The 21,253-nt window shown below is 45.4% G+C and overlaps 1 protein-coding gene across 1 annotated transcript; it reads left to right on the top strand.

The window, feature by feature from the left end:
* Window positions 1–308: 308 nt before the first annotated feature.
* Window positions 309–21,116, top strand: LOC118377614 (laminin subunit beta-3). The gene is made up of 22 exons (XM_035764564.2): window positions 309–426; window positions 612–660; window positions 847–1,001; window positions 12,694–12,808; window positions 12,914–12,987; window positions 13,104–13,295; window positions 13,413–13,476; window positions 13,834–14,015; window positions 14,102–14,222; window positions 14,423–14,611; window positions 14,786–14,941; window positions 15,073–15,363; window positions 15,542–15,914; window positions 16,074–16,234; window positions 16,421–16,632; window positions 17,813–18,016; window positions 18,169–18,313; window positions 18,537–18,744; window positions 19,493–19,634; window positions 19,807–19,983; window positions 20,092–20,254; window positions 20,857–21,116. The coding sequence occupies exons 2-22, from the start codon at window positions 636–638 to the stop codon at window positions 20,994–20,996; spliced, it is 3,489 nt and encodes a 1,162-aa protein (XP_035620457.1). The 5' UTR covers window positions 309–426; window positions 612–635; the 3' UTR covers window positions 20,997–21,116.
* The last annotated feature ends 137 nt before the right edge of the window (window positions 21,117–21,253 follow it).

Genomic DNA, 21,253 nt, shown 5'->3' with positions numbered 1-21,253 from the left:
TTTGTGTGTGTGTGTAGGTGTGTAGGTGGGTTAGTGTTAGGAGTTAGGGTTAGGTTAAGGGTTAGGGTTAAGGTTAGATTTTCAGGTTAGGGTTTGGGGTAGGGTTAGGTGTAGGGTTAGATTGTCAGGTTAGGGTTAGGGGCAGGGTTAGAGAAAATAGGATTTTGAATGGGAATCAAAGATTAGTTAAATACGACTGTGTGTATTTGCGTGCCTCTGTGTGTATGCGTGTGTGTGTATTCATCCCATCAGGGTGTGGTTGAAAAGGGGAAGGGTGTGTCTGCCAGCTACCTTCTGACACACTCTGTAGCCCAGGTGAGACAGTGTTTATAAGGACACATCCAAGAACCCACACACACATTTAGACAGACAGATTCTGAACAGCACACACACACACGCGTGTCCACATACATACACCTACAACTGGTGAGTAGTGAGCTGGATTGATTAACTTTCACTGGAGATTGGACCTTTTCTTTTCAATGGAGTTCAACTTATTTTGCCTTTATACATTTCCTGTGTTGTACATTTCTTCCAATTATTTAGTCAACCAATTATTTCTTAAATTGTTGTGTTGCCTTTATTGTTTATTGTCTTTTTGTCTTTCAAAGAATTTCTCATAGCAGGAAACAAAGATGTGGATTTTATTCCAGCTAGCAGGTATGTTTAATTGATTTCTCATTTAAAATGATTGATGAGTTGTTACAGTTATATACATTTAAATTCATTAAGATTTGTAGTTCATTTTAGTATTAACATCTAGATTGTTGTGATAGTTTTGTGTAGGATATGAGGAAATATGTATGATTCTGATTGATTGATTGATGAATTGATCCCCTCCCCCAGCCCTGACTGCAGTGGCTGCGACACAGAGGGACTGTTCTCGGGGGGCCTGTTACCCCCCTATGGGAGACCTGCTCCTCGGTAGGGACCGTCAGCTCCACGCCTCCTCCACCTGCGGCCTCACCGGCTCGGAGGTCTTTTGCACCCCCTTCGGACAGGTACGACCCTACTCTTACTATTCTGAAAGACACAAAGAACCTCATATGTTACAAAGACAAGTAGATCTCATTGACGTTGTTAGTTTTGTGAGTGTATACATAAGTTTGTGTAAACTTTCAAGTGAAGGCATGGGCTGTTTCTCTACCCAGGGTGTTTTTGTCAAGCGCAATCCCTTTTAATGCTAGTGCATCGGCACTGTAAGAGATGGGGGAAAGTAGGGCAATTAGGAGGTGTTGTAGCTCTTAATTATTATGAGTTGTTCACCAAGGTTGTTTAATGTGTTACAACATTTCCGGTTTGAAGAGTAGCTATATCTTTAGGCATGCCAGTGAGCCAGACAGACATGCATGTATGAAGACAGAAGACATGGACAGACTGCTTGGTTGTGCATGCTGCTCTCTGTCTCATCATGCACAGTAGGAGAACAGGGAGGGAGTGAAGGGGTGCGATGGAGAGGGTGGATTGAGGGTCAGGGGAGAACTGGTTGGTGTAATTTGTGAAAACGTCTGGATCTGGTGCCAGAGACACACAGTGCCAGATGTTGCAACTACAGTCTTTGGAAAAACATTGGATAGAGAATGATTTATTTGATTTCAAAGGAACAAGAGAACAATCAAATATGCTGTTTTGAGGCGATTGATTAACTTTCAAACATCAATGTTTAAGCCAAACGTGGGGCTGAAACCAGGTGAAAGGAGAACATAGGAAAAATATTTCTGATTTAATTTGTGGTGCTGCGTGTTTGATTGACAGTCAAGTCTTTCATCTGAGCCACACCCTTCATCTGGTGTTGCTGGGCAAAGCAAGTTCTGCTCTCACAAATACCAGGCTGTCTCTGTCTGTGCAGGCACACACGCGTGCTCGCACCATACAAACACACACACCAGACTGTAGATATTTTTGGTGGTTCTGGTTTGAGTTTTTGAAACTCCAGCACTTTTGTATTTGAATATTTACTTAAAGTGATTGTGTTTCACTGGATGCATGTGTTGATCACACAACACAGACATGAAATATGTTTTTAATGTTGGGCATGTGGGAGAAAGGTGCCCCAGGCCGTAGAAACTGGTCTAGACTGGAGTGTTGATGTAGTATAGCTGATTGACTGTATGTGTTGAGTCATGTGTTAAGGCTGTGGGTGTGGATCGTATATCTCTCTGACACACTCTGTATCATTCAGTACAGTTGAGACAATGTGGACACTAGCAAGATGTGATCTGAAAAGCGTTACCTAGACATTATGTTTTGACTAATGAGTTGCATTTCCACTGGCATTCCTCTCAAGGCCACAGAGTTATCACTAAGCTGCTACTAAGGACAAGGAAGGACACTGTGGTGTTGGATTCCTCTCCTTCTCTCCTGGTGCCATTTTGCATGTCCTCAGAGTTTACAGCTTCATGCTTGGAGTTGAAATGAACAGGTGGTGAAACATGCTGTAACTGTACTGCCTATTGTGCAGGCTGGATAGTTCCATAGGTAATAGTACTACAATGTGACATAAAATAAAATTAGTAGATTAGATCAACTTTATTCTCCCAGAGCGGATTTTTTTTCTTCCATCGTCCATGTGTGTTAATCTTTGCTTGTTTTATGCAATCTCTGTCAGGTGTGTGTGCTTACTGTAGCCACCTGCTTGGCCTGCGGCAAGGCAATCACTACTCTTTGTACAGTATCAAACTCTTTGGTGGACTGACTGCATTTGATGATGGAAGACATGCTGTGCTAAACCATCTAATGGTCGATTAGAATGAAATACTTTATTTCCCAGTAGAAATGGATGAGATTGCCATATCTGCTGGGTCAGCCAGAAGGAGAGTTGAGCAGTACAGTGTGCCAGGGCTTTATCACTCAGTGTCCAGGCAGTGGCATGCATGACCTGATAATGACTGGGCAGGGTGCCCGCCATGCCCCTGCAGAGGATATTGGAAGACAGCGAAAGAGAGGGATAGGAGAGATAGAGAAAGAGGATAGGAGCCTTGGCTTTCCTATCCAGTGTTGACAGATCTATTCTGAAGGGTATGGTTGGATTTATTTTGGCACAGTTATACGGCGAAGTTTGAATAACCAGATGGGCCTAACTTCTCCTCTCTCTTGCCCAACACTCATCTCTACCCTTGACCTGACCTTGGCACTGTCAGTGGCCAGAGAGTTGCAGATAGTAACAAGCCAACATGGTTCAAAGCGATTTTCCATCAGGGTTTAGTATGAACCAATCAGAGATGAGATAAGAAAGGCTGATCCCCTTTTACTCAGTGATGGAGGGGATCTTAGCCAATAGCTGGCTCCGACACCAGGTCGAGCCTACTAACCATATCAGGTTCCACACTGTGACCTAATTTCATTCCATGGTTTATACTCATTCGGTATATTTATGTGGTTAAGTTTTTTCCTTTCTTTATAGAATTATCCATTGTTCCCTGTGTAGAAATGTGGAAAGATACTAATATTTGAGAGATATCAACAACGTTTCCATCTAGTTTTTATTCCAGTCATACCATATAAAAACAAATCATGACATCTGTGATGGAAACTTCGGTACAATGTTACAAATGCAGACAGATAATTTGTTTGTTCGACATGGTGGGATCTTTTTATGTCTGTAAAATTAACTATGTGAGAAATGCGGTGGAAATGCCTTTATTCTCAAATTCTCCTATAATAACCATCATATCGAAGTAAACTTGGAGTCATGTGACGATATGGTGTGTAGACCTCCCACTACCACTTGGAAACCATGCAGTTTATAAGGGGCGGCAGGTGGCCTAGTGGTTAGAGCATTGGACTTGTAACCAAAAGGTTGCAAGATGTCTGCTAAATGACTTAAATGTAAATGTAAGATCGAATCATCGAGCTGACAAGGTAAAAATCTGTCGTTCTGCCTCTAAACAAGGCAGTTACAAGACACTGTTCCTAGGCCGTCATTAAAAAAAACATGTGTTCTTAACTGACTTGCCTAGTAAAATAAATGAGGCGAAGGATGAATAAGTTATGATGAACTTCACAGGGTGGTGAAAGTACACTGTGGTCTTGATGCTCCATTCCAACAAACATTGAGAGTCTTATTCATGATGATCGATGTTTGTCAAATATTCTTGCTCTTATCCATAATAATCTCATCATGTAGACTAACCTACCTGCACTGTATATTCAAGCTGTTGGCTAGAGTGCATGTGCCAAGACCTGAGTAGGAACATTGGCTATTTAACGCAACTATCAGTAGAGTTGAAAATGCGATGTAAAGATGTAATTTTTTAGTCAGTGGCTAAATGTAAATGTAAAAGCTATGCATGAAACCTCATGAGCTGTCCTATGCAGTTCAAGTAACTGTCCAGTGAAAATCTCACTTTTCAAAATGTATATTTAGTTAAAGCTGCAATGTGTTACTTTTTAGGCGACCCATCAAAATGAATTCTCATTGAAAGCCAGTCTAAGAAGCGGTAGATGTGTTCTATGTGAGCCATTTCTATGCTTCCTTAAGTTTAGTTTTTGCGTCTTTTACTTTCGGGTTTTGTACATCAGCTTCAAACAGCTGAAAATATAATATTTTTGGTTATTGAAAATACATTTCACTGCAGTTTGGATGGCACAATGATTCTCTCCACTCTGAGTGCTTGTTTTGTCACATAAACTGAAATTAGGCGAACTATTAGAATTTTTAGCAACAAAGGAAACGGCATTTCTGTATATTGCACCTTTAACCTTTTACTGCAGTCGGCTAAATCATGGTCACACAGCGCGTGTCTTGGTAGTCTTAAACAAATCTAATTTGAAACAAAAGTATACACCTCACACACATGGTTATGGGCTTAAAGGAAAGAATACACATATACCATGTCAGATATAGAAATCTATTCAATTTTGTGCTTGCATCCCAATATTACACTTTATATACATCACAGATGACTGAAAAATAACAAAACCGTTTGATGTTGAAACATCTGATTTTTGGGGGATTTTTTTGTTTATTAACTATGAAATTCTGGAGAATATGAATAATATTCCACCCATTAAGGTAATTTGACTGAAGGAAAGAGCTACCTAATTCCCAAATAATCCTGTTGACTGGTCTTATACTCGTATTTGTGGCCAAAGCATACATTAAAAAAAAAAAATGTAAAACCCCACCTTGTCTCTCAAACAGACTGTTAAAAAAATTCTGGCTCATTGGCTCGGCCAATCAGTGATCTACTCGCATTAATATTTTTAATGACTGATATACGCCCACACCATTCTGTTGTTGGGGTATCCCCACACGATTCCAACACACAAAATCTGCTTTTTAACTTACTTAATAAAAAAATGAAAAGTATTTCACTCATATTGCAATTAATTATAGGTCATATTTCATAGAAATTGGGAATGACTGTAAAGTTACTTTAAGGTGTCTTGATTATAGAAAAAGGGGTCTCAGTGGTTCCTGCACCATAGAACAGTAATTGTTTTGGAGTTTAAATAATATTTTGATATTCCTATATGATCAACTCATAAAGAATCTATACCTACATGTATCTCTTGCACTTTCGACAATGATTTCACATGAGGCCTAATTCATATATCTGGCTAAATACTTATAACCCATACCCACTGGCCACAGACATCAGTTCAACATCTAGTTTTGATTTACATTTGGTTTAACTAATGCGAATTCAACCTGAAATCAATAGATTGGATTTAGGTTCAAAGTTGGGTGAAAAAAAGACGAAATGTTCTTAAATGTATGACTTTTTGCAAATCCTATCTGTGTTCCACGTTTATTCAACATCCTCACATATATTTTGGGGGTTCAAATTATATGGAGACAATGTTGATTCAACCAGTTTTTGTCCAGTGGGTAGGAAATAATCATTTATTTTTCTTTTGATTATTTAATTAACCTAAATCATGTTATTTCAAGTTATCCCTTTGGAGCTCAATATCACTTTGTTAAAAAAATATGTAGAAATTGGGCATGCCTTGAGTTGGGCAATTGACACCATCTAGGGTATATGTGTTTGGTGATTAATGATAGACCATACAAACATTTTATGCAACATTATTGGCAAGTGACTTGATGCCTACTGTGCCAAAAGCGATTTAGAGTTCTTGAATGGGAGTGACGTGTGTGTTGATATAACGTTAATATGATCAAAATTATTATTTTTGCAACCAGTACAATATACATATCACATTGTTCAAAATATCAGGATTTATCTATTTAAAATGATTGTGCATGCCAACATATTAGACAATAATTACAAGTAGGCAAAGTGATCGTGAAAATTCTATCAGTCGTTTACCATTGCAACATTTGATGAACAGTCACATTCACCGTGGTTGTCGGAAGCCTGCTATAGAGTTCACGGCTGGTCACGCCTCATCGTGATTGATTATCCTCCATCATTTGCAACAATGTTACCGAGCCTCATCACTAGCTTTTCTTTGTGGTAGCTCAAACTGTCGTGATTACCAGCTGAGATAAACTTTATGAGTTTATTTTCAGGGTTTGTCTGGGCAGTGTCTTAACATCATCCTAAAACCTACTCTGAGCTGGGAGTTTTTTTGTTGTCTTAAAACAGTTTTGAACAGGATTCCTAGGGCATTTTCTGAGATGCTTTGTGGATAAGGGCCCAGGAATATCTCCAAGCAGTATCATGGTCCATGCATCTTTGGCGTGAGTGTCTGTCCTCTGGTCCAGAGAGCCGGCCAGCTGGAAATACACATACACTTTGATACAGACTGTTACATTGGCAGACTAACTCTTCTGGTCAGATTCCAGCGGTCTGGAAGAGTTTCTCCATGTTGTCCTTAGCAGCCCGCAGCCCAAGGGCACTGAATGGCCAGGGCCAGGCAGGGTCTGATGCAGACTATACTTACCTGAAATATTGTGTCATACAGATAACTATAAAGCCAAGACAGTGAACAGTGTTGTCCCTTCAGCATATATGTCTCGGGGTCAATCTCCCAGTGAGTCCTGACCACTGGTCCAGAAATAGACACACAGACAGACCAGGGTCAAGGCTGACCACTGGTCCAGAAATAGACACACAGACAGACCAGGGTCAAGGCTGACCACTGGTCCAGAAATAGACACACAGACAGACCAGGGTCAAGGCTGACCACTGGTCCAGAAATAGACACACAGACAGACCAGGGTCAAGGCTGACCACTGGTCCAGAAATAGACACACAGACAGACCAGGGTCAAGGCTGACCACTGGTCCAGAAATAGACACACAGACAGACCAGGGTCAAGGCTGACCACTGGTCCAGAAATAGACACACATACAGACCAGGGTCAAGGCTGACCACTGGTCCAGAAATAGACACACAGACAGACCAGGGTCAAGGCTGACCACTGGTCCAGAAATAGACACACAGACAGACCAGGGTCAAGGCTGACCACTGGTCCAGAAATAGACACACAGACAGACCAGGGTCAAGGCTGACCACTGGTCCAGAAATAGACACACAGACAGACCAGGGTCAAGGCTGACCACTGGTCCAGAAATAGACACACATACAGACCAGGGTCAAGGCTGACCACTGGTCCAGAAATAGACACACAGACAGACCAGGGTCAAGGCTGACCACTGGTCCAGAAATAGACACACAGACAGACCAGGGTCAAGGCTGATGCCACAGTATATGTATTTAGATATCACTGTGGTTCTGACAGTCAAAGTTGTTGGTTTGATTGCGGATGTAGTTTTTGCATGGGATACATATTTAGAGCCTTGCCATGGGTATACATTGAATCAGGGTTGATGGACACTGCATGCATTCATCTCTCCATGCAGTACAGTAGAATATACATATCCTTCTTTCCAACACCATTGGTTATGGTACAATTCACATTGACTTTACCAAAATACATGAATAATATTATTACATAATTACCGCCCAATGACATTACAATATAAAGTTGTTATACAACACTGGCAATAGTTCACACATTAGTGGACATAATTCTGTCTTTATATAACATTGTATTAACAATGTATTAATACACTGAATCCACAGTAAATGTTTGCGTTTGTGTGTGTGGGTGCATGTGTGAGGACATGTGTGAGGACATGTGTGTGCATATGTGTGTGCACCGTGCAGATTTTAGATTGTTTGACAAAATCTGATTGGAAACTTGCCTGTTAACTTTTGAAATCGTTGTATGGAGGAAGAGGGGGGATTGGCTGAAGGAGAAAGAGATTAAGCAAGCAAACGAGAGACAGGAAGCAATATATATATATATATATATATATATATATATATATATATATATATATATATAGAGAGAGAGAGAGAGAGAGAGAGAGAGAGAGAGAGAGACAGAGAGAGAGAGAGAGAGAGAGAGAGAGAGAGAGAGAGAGAGAGAGAGAGAGAGAGAGAGAGAGAGAGAGAGAGAGAGAGAGAGAGAGAGAGAGAGAGAGAGAGAGAGAGAGTTGGACAGTTGGACAGTAGCCGCAGCTGGTGTTGAAACATCCATTGCAGAGAGACCTTTCCCCCAGTGTGGAACAATGCCATGACCTTAATGGGATCTCTCACAATTCAAGTCTCTGCTCCAGCCACAGCCTCAACCCGCTCCGGCCAGGGCAAGCTCAGGTGGAGGTGAAGGGGAGTGGACACAAGGGGGTTGGAGGAGAGGGCAATTGGAGGTACAGTGCCTTCTGAAAGTATGCAAACCCCTTTACTTTTTCCACATTTTGCTACATTACAGCCTTATTCTAAAACGCATAATAAAAAAACTCTACAATCTACTCACAATACCCCATAATGGCAAAGTGAAAATAGGTTTTTAGAAATTGTTGCACATTTATCATGCTTTGGATATACCTTATTTACTTAAGTATTCAGACCTTTTGCTATGAGATTCGCAATTTGAGCTTAGGTGCATCCTGTTTCCATTGATCATCCTTGAGATGTTTCTACAACTTGTTTTGAGTCCACCTGTGGTAAATTCAATTGATTGGACATGAGGCACAGATCTGGGGAGGGTACCAAAGATGTTCTAAACCATTGAACGTCCCCAAGGACACAGTGGCCTCCATCATTCTTAAATGGGATTTGTGTGGAACCATCAAGACTCTTCCTAGAGCTGGCCACCTGGCCAAACTGAGCAATCGGTGGTGAAGGGCCGTGGTCAGGTTGGTGACCAAGAAGCCGATTGTCACTCTGACAGAGCTCTAGATTTCCTCTTCAGAGATGGGAGAACCTTCCAGAAGGACAACCATCTCTGCAGCACTCCACCAATCAGGCCGTTATGGTAGAGTGGCCAGATGGCATCCACTCCTCAGTAAAAGGCGGATGACAGCGCGCTTGGAGACTAATCAGGATCGAGGCAAAGATGAACTGAGCAAAGTACAGAGAGATTCTTGATGAAAACTTGCTCCAGAGTGCTCAGGACCTCAGACTGGGGCGAAGGTTCACCTTCCAACAGGACAACGACCCTAAGCACACAGCCAAAATAACGCAGGAGTGGCTTCGGGACAAGTCTCTGAATGTCCCTGAGTGGCCCAGCCAGAGCCCAGACTTGAACCCAATGTAACATCTCTGGAGAGGCCTGAAAATAGCTATGCAGCAACGCTCCCCATCCAACCTGACAGAGCTTGAAAGGATCTACAGAGAAGAATTGGAGAAACTGTCTAAGTACAGGTGTGCCAAGCTTGTAGCGTCATACCCAATAAGTCTTGAGGTTGTAATCGCTGCCAAAAGTGCTTTAACAAAGTACTGAGTAAAGGGTCTGAATACTTTTTTTGTCATCATGCAGTATTGTGTGTTAGTTGATGAGGGGAAAAAACAATTTAATACATTTTAGAATATGCCTGTAACATAACAACATTTTGAAAAAGTGAATACTTTCAGAATACACTATATATGTAGTACGGTTGTCGGTTATGGTTGTCGTGGAGAGGGGGAGGAGTTGCTGTTCTATATTTGTAAAAAAAAAAAAAAAAAAGATTGCAAGGGGTGGTAAGAGGTTGAAGGTCAGGGAAGGGGCACAGGTTAGACTGAACACAGCCCGGTTGGAGGTGAGGGGAGTGGTCAAGCTCCAACTCCAAGCATGGCTCGGTGGAGCTGTGTGAATTTTTTAAAGAATTTTGTAGAAAGTGCTGAACAAATAAAATGTCATTGATTGATCAATGGAACAGGGTTTGGAGGTAGTGAGAGCAGTAAGAACAGTGATGTGGATGATTTAAGGTTAGTGAAGGACGTACGTGTGTGTGTGTGTGTGTGTGTGTGTGTGTGTGTGTGTGTGTGTGTGTGTGTGTGTGTGTGTGTGTGTGTGTGTGTGTGTGTGTGTGTGTGTGTGTGTGTGTGTAGCAAGTGATCTTGGGTCACATAATACACGTAGCAAACCCAGGGCTGGAAAACTCCACTAGTGTTACACAAGAGCCTTCCCATTAGTGTTCTATTTATGAAGTAGACTGCCACTAGCACTAGCACTAGCACTACCACTAGCACTAGCACTACCACTACCACTAGCACTAGCACTACCCCTACCACTAGCACTAGCACTACCACTACCACTACCACTACTACTAGCACTAGCAGTACCACTAGCACTAGCATTACCCCTACCACTAGCACTACCACTACTACTAGCACTAGCACTACCACTACCACTACTACTAGCACTAGCACTACCACTACCACTACCACTACTACTAGCACTAGCAGTACCACTACCACTACCACTACTACTAGCACTAGCAGTACCACTAGCACTAGCATTACCCCTACCACTACCACTACCACTACTACTAGCACTAGCACTACCACTAGCACTAGCACTACCACTACCACTAGCACTAGCACTACCCCTACCACTAGCACTAGCACTACCACTACCACTACCACTACTACCACTAGCACTACCACTAGCACTAGCACTACCCCTACCACTAGCACTACCACTACTACTAGCACTAGCACTACCACTACCACTACTACTAGCACTAGCACTACCACTAGCACTACCCCTACCACTACCACTACCCCTACCACTACCACTACCACTACTACTAGCACTACCACTAGCACTAGCACTACCCCTACCACTACCACTAGCACTAGCACTACCCCTACCACTACCCCTACCACTACCACTACCCCTACCACTACCACTACCACTACCACTAGCACTAGCACTACCACTAGCACTACCACTAGCACTACCCCTACCACTACTACTAGCACTAGCAGTACCACTAGCACTACCCCTACCACTAGCACTACCACTACTACTAGCACTACCACTAGCACTAGCACTACCCCTACCACTACCACTAGCACTAGCACTACCACTAGCACTACCACTACCACTACCACTAGCACTAGCACTACCCCTACCACTACCACTAGCACTACCACTAGCACTACCACTACCACTAGCACTACCACTACCACTACCACTAGCACTAGCACTAGCACTAGCACTACCCCTACCACTACCACTACCACTACTACTAGCACTAGCACTACCCCTACCACTACCACTAGCACTACCACTACCACTACCACTACCACTAGCACTACCACTAGCACTACCACGAGCACTACCACTACCACTAGCATGACCACTAGCACTACCACTACTACTAGCACTACCACTAGCACTAGCACTAGCACTACCACTACCCATACCACTAGCACTACCACTACCACTAGCACTACCACTAGCACTACCACTAGCACTACCACTACCACTAGCACTACCACTAGCACTACCACTACCACTACCACTAGCACTAGCACTACCACTACCACTAGCACTAGCACTACCACTACCACTACTTCTATTTGCTATATATTTTTCAACTATGCTGTGATGTTTCACAAAAGTTCTGAACCTTTCTATTTTCATAGATTCTACAGATGATAAAGTAAAGCTAAACATTTTTTGCTAAAAGCATTATATTATTGACAATGACTTGATGGATCAGTGTGATGATGTCACAGGGTCCTGGTTGTGATTGGACACCCCATTCAGGGAGAGGGGAGATGTCAGGGTAAAGAGAGAGAGAGGGATAGTGTGAGAGAGAGTGTGTGAAGAGAGCATGAGAGAGAGCGAGAAAGAGAGAGAGAGAGCGTGACAGTACATTTTTTGTTTATTTCACTTTTGTTTATGATCTATTTCACTTGCTTTGGCAATTGAAATATATGTTTCCCATGCCAATAAAGCCCCTTAAATTGAAATTTAATTGAGAGAGCGAGAAAGCGAGAGAGAGAACAAAAATTGAAGGCTTTAGCTCAATGTTATCTATGGTGTCTGTGGGAAAATCCACATGAACATTTAGTTGCACATTGGTCGTTGTGAGAGATTCCATTGTGTTGGAGGAGGAACTGATACCCTGATATGTGTTGTTGCTGTGTGATTGCTATACGTTCCCTTAGTCCATATTGGTCTGGTAAACTAGCATTTCCTGTCAAAGTAAGGGCACAGAAACCTCCCACGACTCACATGCTGTTTGAATGTGTCCTGACCAATGACCAATGACTCATCATCACAAAAAGAGGTCAGGGGACATGCACATGCAAGACAAAGGTTGCCAAATGCAGAATATAATGCTAAGTAGTATTAAAATGATCTCTCTCTCCTCTCTATCTCTCTCTACCTCTTTTTCTCTCTCTCTCTCTCTCTCTCTCTCCCTCTCCCTCCCGCCTTCTCTTGCTCCCTACCTCTCTCTTTCCCGCTCTCTCTCTCTCCTCTCTCCTTCAGTCGAAGATGAAGTGTTGTCCCTGTGACTCCAGGAACCCATCCAGTCAGTTGGCTCACACCATCCAGGATGTTCTATCCACTGCTGGACCCAACAGGTGGTGGCAGGCCAGGAAAGGTGAGGGGATACAAAGCTAAAGAACACATGTCTTAGTGCTGAGATCCATCCTAAAACTATGTCCTGTTGTGATCCAGAAAATAAACAAAACCTATGTTTTTTTAGACGTGAATCCGGTCACCGTACAGTTGGACCTACAGAACCTGTTTCAGCTGGACACCCTCATTCTGACATTCAAGGTAAGATCCAGCCACCAGACCAGCATGGACAGGGCTTTTCCAATGTGGAAGGGCCAATTAGTCTTTTTAAGTACAGTAGAATCTGATGGACTGATTTTCCTGTTGCCTCTACACAGGGTCCTCGTCCCAGCTCGCTGGTGGTGGAGAGGACGCTGGATAACGGTAAAACATGGCAACCTGCTCTCTACATGGCCTCCGACTGCAGATCGGCCTTCCCTGGCATTGCCATGATTACGCCACGTTCCCTGGACCAGACGTATTGTTACACTCTGCCCCCCGCCACCACTAACCCCTACCAGGACCAGACGGTAAGGGAGGGGGACACAACTTTGAAAACCGGAGAAAATTCCCATGATATTTTGCCTCTGTACCACAAATAAGTTGTTTTCTGTACTCTTTTTGATTTTGCTCATTGTATGAAACAGATTCAATTCAGCCCCTTGCGTCAGTTCTCTACCATCAGCGTCCCCAATGGGCAGAAGATTCAAGGTAAGATGCTTACCCGTCCATAACGTCCCCCCACGGTTGCTATGGACAATATAACTACATAATATAAAATAATAATAATATATGCCATTTAGCAGACGCTTTTATCCAAAGCGACTTACAGTCATGTGTGCATACATTCTACGTATGGGTGGTCCCGGGAATCGAACCCACTACCCTGGCGTTACAAGCGCCATGCTCTACCAACTGTACTACAGAAGGACCACCAATCTTTACAAATTACATTTAAGCCATTTAGCACATGCTCTCCTCCAGAAACACTTACACATTTCTTGATTGACACAATCCTGATCCAATGAGGTTCTTTGCCCAGTGACTGACAGCTCTCTCTGTCCACAGAGGTATCAGGATTGTCAGGCCTGCGAGTGAGGATGACTAATCTGGGTGCTGTGCCCCGCCTGCCGGGCCGCGCTCCCTCTCTGTTCTACGCCCTCAGAGAGATGAGAGTGATGGGCACCTGCCTCTGCCACGGCCATGCCAACCGGTGTCTGCCAGATACTAACCAGCTACCCAACACACAGGTACATATAGTTAAACACGCAGGTTACAGTTACAGCACAAGTGAATGGCTCTTTAGTGGGTTTATAACTCTGTGTATGTGTTGCAGGTCAGCGCTCAGTGTGAATGCCAACACAACACAGCGGGTATAAACTGTGAGCGCTGTGCAGATCTTTACAACGACCTGCCCTGGAGACCTGCAGAGGAGGGGGACACACATACCTGCAAACGTACGCAACCACTAATGCCTTAATACACCGAATACATATTTTTGGTACAAGTATGGAGAAATAGGATGACTTTGCTAATGTATCGCACAACCAGCAACTATAAGTAATAACTCAGTGAAGACTGATGTGTGTGAGTTGACTGAACATATACAGTCACAGATGTGTGTGTTGATTATTTCCCATGGTGCTGCCCACTGTAGGTTGTGAGTGTAACAACCATTCCCAGCGGTGCCGTTTCGACCCAGATGTGTATGAGTCGAGCGGACGGAGGAGTGGGGGTATGTGTGAGAGCTGTCTTCACCACACGACTGGACCCAAGTGTGACCGCTGTGCCCCTGGATACCAACCCAATCACCGGAGCAGCATGGACCGGCCTGATGCCTGCATACGTGAGTGATCTTAAAACCGTAGTTTAATATGTATTAATAAAATACTGCTGCCTTTAATCCTCTTTCTCTCCTACTATAGGTTTAATCACCACCACATTAGGTCGCAGTGTTGCAATATCTTTGCTGTGTTTGATTATTGTTGTGTTTCTGTTTTTTCCCCTGTGTTTTGTACAGGCTGTCATTGCAGTGCTGAGGGGGTGGAGAATGGGGATCAGTGTGATGACGTCACAGGGTCCTGTCGCTGTAAGGCCAATGTTGATGGATCGCAATGTGACCGCTGCAAGATGGGATACTACGGTCTGACCGCCTCCAACCCTCTGGGCTGCAACAGTGCGTCATCTTTCACTCTTGACCCTGGATAGGCAATTCATAAAGTCTCACGTCATGATTACTTACAGCTGTATTCCCCATACTGTGGGGTTGATCTATCCCCATCTGACTCTGTGTCTATCTCTCTCCAGAGTGTGTGTGCAGTAAAGAGGGCTCCCTGTCCAGTGTGTGTGACCCTGTGAGTGGTCAGTGTCCTTGCCAACCTCATCTCCAGGGGCTGACCTGTGAGCTGTGTTCCCATGGTTACTGGAATCCATCCTCTCCCCGTGGTTGTGAGCCCTGTCGCTGTGACCCCACCAACTCCCACGGTGACACCTGTGACAAGAGTACGGGTCAGTGCCAGTGCAGGTCAGGGTTCGGAGGTCGTACCTGTACAGAATGTCCCGACAACACCTATGGAGACCCACTCATTGGCTGCAGATGTAAGTGCCCTGTCGTGTTCTGTCACAGAAACCTTCAAAGGCTCTTAAACATGCTTTGTTCAATGCTTTTGATAATTCAATCCAATAGGCAGACTAAGTAACAATAATTTTCTCTCCTCGTTACCCTGTTCTCTTCCCTCTCTCTCTCCATCTCCTCCCTCTCTCCCTTTCTCTGTAGCGTGTCAGTGTGCTGCTGGAGGCACAAAGCCAGGAGGCTGTGATAAGCGTACGGGGGCCTGCCGGTGCCGGCTGGGTGTCACAGGTGCCCGTTGCGATGCCTGTACCCGTGGCCACTGTGACTCCTTCCCTGACTGTGAGGTCTGCCCCTCCTGCTTTTTCTCTCTGGACTCAAACATCCAGAACCTCACCCTGGGCCTGGAGAGACTCTCGTCCAGGATTCCCTCTCTTCCTGGGGGCTCGTTACCTACCAGTCTGGGTCCCCGTATCAGAACCCTGGAGGCCACTCTCACCCAGATACGAGACTCTCTCCCACTGCCACCTCCCTCTGCCAGACAAGTCAACGACGCCCTCTCTCAGCTCCGCAGGCTAAGGTGGGGGATGTTCAAATGTCCCGGCAAACTTAGAATGTCTAAATGCTAAATGCTTTGCTTCTCAAAATTTCAGTGCATACATTTAAACACCTCTTTCCTGTAGACTACAGTCCTTCATTACCCAGCTCACTGTCCCTCATCTCCATTATAATCCTCCAGGGTCCAGTTGGATCAGGTGGATGGAGATTTGTCACCCCAAGGCCGAGCCCCTGAGCTAGGCACGCAGCTGGACGAACTCCAGGCTCTACTGGACGGCCTGGGTCTGGTGTACAACACCAAGAGAGATGCTCTCAGGAACTCTGTTAACTCCAACAATGCAGGTGAGGAAGACGCCGCCACAGAGCTAGGAGGACCATCTATGTGTCGAGTGGCAAAAACAAGGGTTTGGAAATTAGAATCCACAATCAAAATCAGAACCAAAGCCTTGATGCCAGTCTGTTTTGGTTTGAGCTAAATTATGGCTGCTATCACACCTGTTTCTGTCCTCTTGGTTGGTTCTCTCTCAGGGGCCTTTTCTTCCATAAAGGATGCCTATGACGAGTCAACTGACTCTGCCAAAAGTGTTGATGCTAGTGGGAAGACTGTAGACCAGTCAAAAGCAGTCAGAAAAGATGCCATTGACCTCCAGAACCAGGTCCAACCAGCCAACACCAGAGACCTGGAGAAACTCAACCACCAGCTGAACACCAAACCTGACCTCACACCCACTGCCAAGCAGGTAACCCTAGCCCTAGTCCTAGCCTTAACCCTAGCCCTAACCCAAACACTAGCCCTAGTCCTAACCCGAACCATAGCCCTAAACCTAACCCTAGTCCTAACCCGAACCCTAGCCCTAGTCCTAACCCGAACCATAGCCCTAACCCAAACCCTAGCCCTAGTCCTAACCCTAGCCCTAGTCCTAACCCAAACCATAGCCCTAGCCCTAACCCAAACCCTAGCCCTAGTCCTAACCTGAACCATAGCCCTAAACCTAACCCTAGTCCTAACCCTAGCCCTAGTCCTAACCCGAACCATAGCCCTAACCCAAACCCTAGCCCTAGTCCTAACCCTAGCCCTAGTCCTAACCCAAACCATAGCCGTAACCCAAACCCTAGCCCTAGTCCTAACCTGAACCATAGCCCTAAACCGAACCCTATAGCCCTAGTCCTAACCCAAACCATAGCCCTAGTCCTAACCCAAACCATAGCCCTAGTCCTAACCCAAACCATAGCCCTAGTCCTAACCTGAACCATAGCCCTAGCCCTAAACTGAACCCTATAGCCCTAGTCCTAACCCAAACCATAGCCCTAGTCCTAACCTGAACCATAGCCCTAGCCCTAAACCGAACCCTATAGCCCTAGTCCTAACCCAAACCATAGCCCTAGTCCTAACCCAAACCATAGCCCTAGCCCTAACCCAAACCCTAGCCCTAGTCCTAACCCGAACCATAGCCCTAGCCCTAAACCGAACCCTATAGCCCTAGTCCTAACTCAAACCATAGCCCTAGCCCTAAACTGAACCCTATAGCCCTAGTCCTAACCCAAACCATAGCCCTAGTCCTAACCTGAACCATAGCCCTAGCCCTAAACTGAATCCTATAGCCCTAGTCCTAACCCAAACCATAGCCCTAGTCCTAACCTGAACCATAGCCCTAGCCCTAAACCGAACCCTATAGCCCTAGTCCTAACCCAAACCATAGCCCTAGTCCTAACCCAAACCATAGCCCTAGCCCTAACCCAAACCCTAGCCCTAGTCCTAACCCGAACCATAGCCCTAGCCCTAAACCGAACCCTATAGCCCTAGTCCTAACTCAAACCATAGCCCTAGCCCTAACCCTAGCCCTAAACCTAGCCCTAAACCCTGCCCTAACCGTACCTCCACCTAAATGTGAATGTGTATTGTTATTCCCTGTCTCTCAGGTGTGTGGCAGCGTGCGCTTTGCCCCCTGTACCCCTGCTCAGTGTGATGGTGAGCTGTGCCCTGCAGAGGGGGCGCCCCCCTGTGGCCGTGGAGAGAGTTGCGTCGGGGCTCTGCCTCTGGGGACCCGGGCTGTGAGTGATGCTGAGGAGGTGAAAGACAGACTGAAGCAGCTCAATGGGAAGATCACACAGGCCGCTGCACAGGTACGAGCTAACACTTTGTTTGTTTACTGTATGTTTCTAAGCGTTTATTACAGTGTTTTAATACTTACATGAAGGACATAACTAGTTATTCAAGTGGTTTGTTTCATCATGTGGCGTTCAATGCTTTGTTATTTTCTCCATTCAATTCACAGATCCAGGAAACACAGGACACAGCCAATAAGGTCAGACAGTCCACAGACCATCTGGACAATCAGATGAGGCGGGCCAGGGATGACCTGGATGCAGATCTGCAGGAGACGAGAGACTTTGTTAAAGAGCTGAAGGACTTCCTGTCAGGTGAGACATTGACAGTTATGTTCCAGTACCTTCAATAACCACTTACTTATTTACTCTTAGTAAAAGTATTCAAGTAGTAGTATAGCATTTTTGGGAGTGTCTAGTGTAAGGACATACCCCTCCTCTCTCCCTCCCTCTCCCCCACCTATCTTCCATTCTCTCTCATCCTCCATCTTCCCCTCTATATCCTCCCTCCCTCCCTCCTCTCTCTCCCTCTCTCCAGACCCATCATCAGACCCGACACACATCAGCACAGTGAGTGAGTGGATCCTGAATGCCAAGCTGCCTGTCAGTCTGGCTACTCTGAAGAGGAAGCTCCAGGAGATCAGAGACCTGGCGGCAGGACTCCCAGACAGCACTGCGGTCTTGGACCAGGCTGGACCACAGCTCGACATCGCCCGGCGCCTGCTACAGGAGGCCCGGGACGCCAGGTATAACACCTTATGACCTCTTTTGTCAGTCTTAAGACAGGGTTATGTACTGTAGACATTTAAGCTTAGCCACAGGAAGTAGGGGTGCTGAGGGTGCAACAAAAATAGTGGTATTTGGTATTTTATTTGCGAAAGCAGCAGCTACTCTGCCTGGGGTCCACACAAAACGGGGCGGCAGGGTAGCCTAGTGGTTAGAGCGTTGGACTAGTAACCGCAAGGTTGAGTTCAAACTCCCGAGCTGACAAGGTACAAATCTGTGGTTCTGCCCCTGAACAGGCAGTTAACCCACTGTTCCAAGGCTGTCATTGAAAATAAGAATTTGTTCTTAACTGACTTGCCTGGTTAAATAAAGGTAAAATAAAAAATAAATAAAAAACATGAAACATGACATAATACAGAATATTAATAGACAAGAACAGAACTACATCAATTTAAAACAGGCACACATAGCCTACATATCAATACATACACACAAACTAGTGCACTGGGCTTTTACTAGTTCTGTATTAGTGGGCTGATATAGCCGTCTGAAGTGCGGGCACCCCCCAGCATCCCCACCGCCACATTCATTTAAGTAAAGTATCTTCAAGTCTTTAAGTATCTTCTATGAATTTAAGTAAAGTATAACTAGTTGTTGTAATTAATGACAATTCTGTATGGTTTCTGAGGTCACTTTAACATTGTTGTGACTGCTGTGAACATTGTAATAAGGTTGCTGTAACATTGCTATAATGTTGTTGTGTGACAGGGACGCAGCGTTGGGTGTGAAGGCTGATGTTGACGGGCTGTTGGAGGGCTTCACTACAGTGGAGGGCTCCCTCTCTGGCCTGGAGGAAAAAGTGCAGGAGAGCCTGGACATAGTGGATGACATCAGCAGCAACCTCACACAGGTGAGCCAGAGATGAATACAAATCCGCTTCCAAACTAGTCTGACACCTACATCGATTAAACAGCTTCTTACTGTATTATTCCTCTCATTTTGATCCCTCCTCTCTCCATCCTCCTCTTTCCTTCCTCCTCTCTCCATCCCCCCAATAACATCCTTATTTTGACTCCCTCCAGACCAAGGCCCAGTTGTCTCCAGCGGTGAAGGCACTAGGGGAGGTGTCTGCCCTGGCAGAGGGGATGAAGCCTCAGCTGGAGGGGCTCAGGGCTCTGGTGCGCTCTGGAGATATGCTGACCCAGAATGCAACAGAAGAGGCCGATAAAGCTAAGAGGGAGGCAGACGCTGCGGCCAAGGTGAGTTTAGTTTGTGTATGTGTACGTGTGTTTGCTCGTGTATGTCCATCTCTGTATATGAGTTTGTGCTCAACTCATGGCCTGTCTCTTTGCCTAATGTGTTTGTAGGAGCTGGCATCCCTGGAGAAGCAGCTGGAGCAGCTGCGTGCTGCAGAGAGGACCAGTGGGCGTGGCGATGGGACGGGGACAGCAGGGGCTCGTCTCCAGAAGCTGCAGGAGGAGGCTGGTTCTCTGGCCCAGGACACTGGAGACATGATAAAGACACTAGCAGGTACGGATGGGGAATGGCAAGGAGACATGTACATCTGCTAACATATATATATATGCACACGCATTTGTGGCACATTGAAAAAGACACTGAATGCTGAGGTGAAATCTGAAATGATGTGATGAGTATTAATGAAACAAACATTCCCCTCTCTCCCTCTGTCCCTTCACCTGGTCTCCTTCTCTGCCTCGGTCCCTTCTCCTCTCTCCCTCTGTTCCTTTTCCTGCTCTCCTCTCCTTCTCTCTCCCTGTTTCCCTTTTCCTGCTCTCCTCTCCTTCTCTCCCTCTCTCTTCTCCTGTTCCCTTCTCCCCCTCTCTCTTCTCCTTCGCTCTCCCTCTGTCCCTTCTCCTTCTCTCTCCCTCTGTCCCTTCTCCTTCTCTCTCCCTCTGTCCCTTCTCCTTCTCTCTCCCTCTGTCCCTTCTCCTCTCTCCCTCTGTTCCTTTTCCTGCTCTCCTCTCCTTCTCTCCCTCTCTCTTCTCCTGTTCCCTTCTCCTTCTCTCTCCCTTCTCCTCTCTCCCTCTGTCCCTTTTCCTGCTCTCATTCTCCCTCCCTTTTCCCTTCTCCTCTCCTTCTCTTTATTCTGCTCCCCCCCATTTTCTGTCCAGGTAAAGCAGACTCTCTGCATAGTCTACAGGATGAGGTCCTACTGAAGTCCCAGAGGCTGACTGGCCTGGAAGCCAAACTGCTGGACCTTCTGGCTGACATGAGACAGAAGGTCACGATCTTCTCTACCTGCCAGGGTTGAGGTCAAAGTGCAGAGATCATCCTCACATAGTCTGTTCTTTGGGATAGAGGAGCGATGTTACATATTTATTTTGTTCCACTTTTGTAGAATGAATGTCCCAATAAAAAGCTTTATTATTGATGTTGTGTGGTCTGGGAGTTTTCCTAAATGTGTGGCAGGTTTTTATTACTGTGGTACATCCTGATTGGCCCAACAGTGTCTCTCAAACCTTCCACCAATCAGATCGCTGTCGAGGAGAGTGGGGGGGGGGGGGATCT

The sequence above is a fragment of the Oncorhynchus keta genome, chromosome 21 (assembly GCF_023373465.1).
Source record: "Oncorhynchus keta strain PuntledgeMale-10-30-2019 chromosome 21, Oket_V2, whole genome shotgun sequence".
In the NCBI taxonomy this organism is placed as follows: domain Eukaryota; kingdom Metazoa; phylum Chordata; class Actinopteri; order Salmoniformes; family Salmonidae; genus Oncorhynchus; species Oncorhynchus keta.
The sequence above is the reverse complement of the archived record's forward strand: the minus strand, read 5'-3'. Positions and strand labels throughout refer to the sequence as shown.

What these genes read in the sequence shown, in the direction of transcription:
- LOC118377614 (XM_035764564.2), top strand. Translation starts at nt 636, where the DNA reads ATGTGGATTTTATTCCAGCTAGCAG. An exon ending in GGACACACATACCTGCAAAC is followed by an intron (nt 14,223 to 14,422) that starts GTACGCAACCAC and finishes TGCCCACTGTAG; the next exon opens with GTTGTGAGTGTAACAACCAT. An exon ending in CAACCCTCTGGGCTGCAACA is followed by an intron (nt 14,942 to 15,072) that starts GTGCGTCATCTT and finishes ATCTCTCTCCAG; the next exon opens with AGTGTGTGTGCAGTAAAGAG.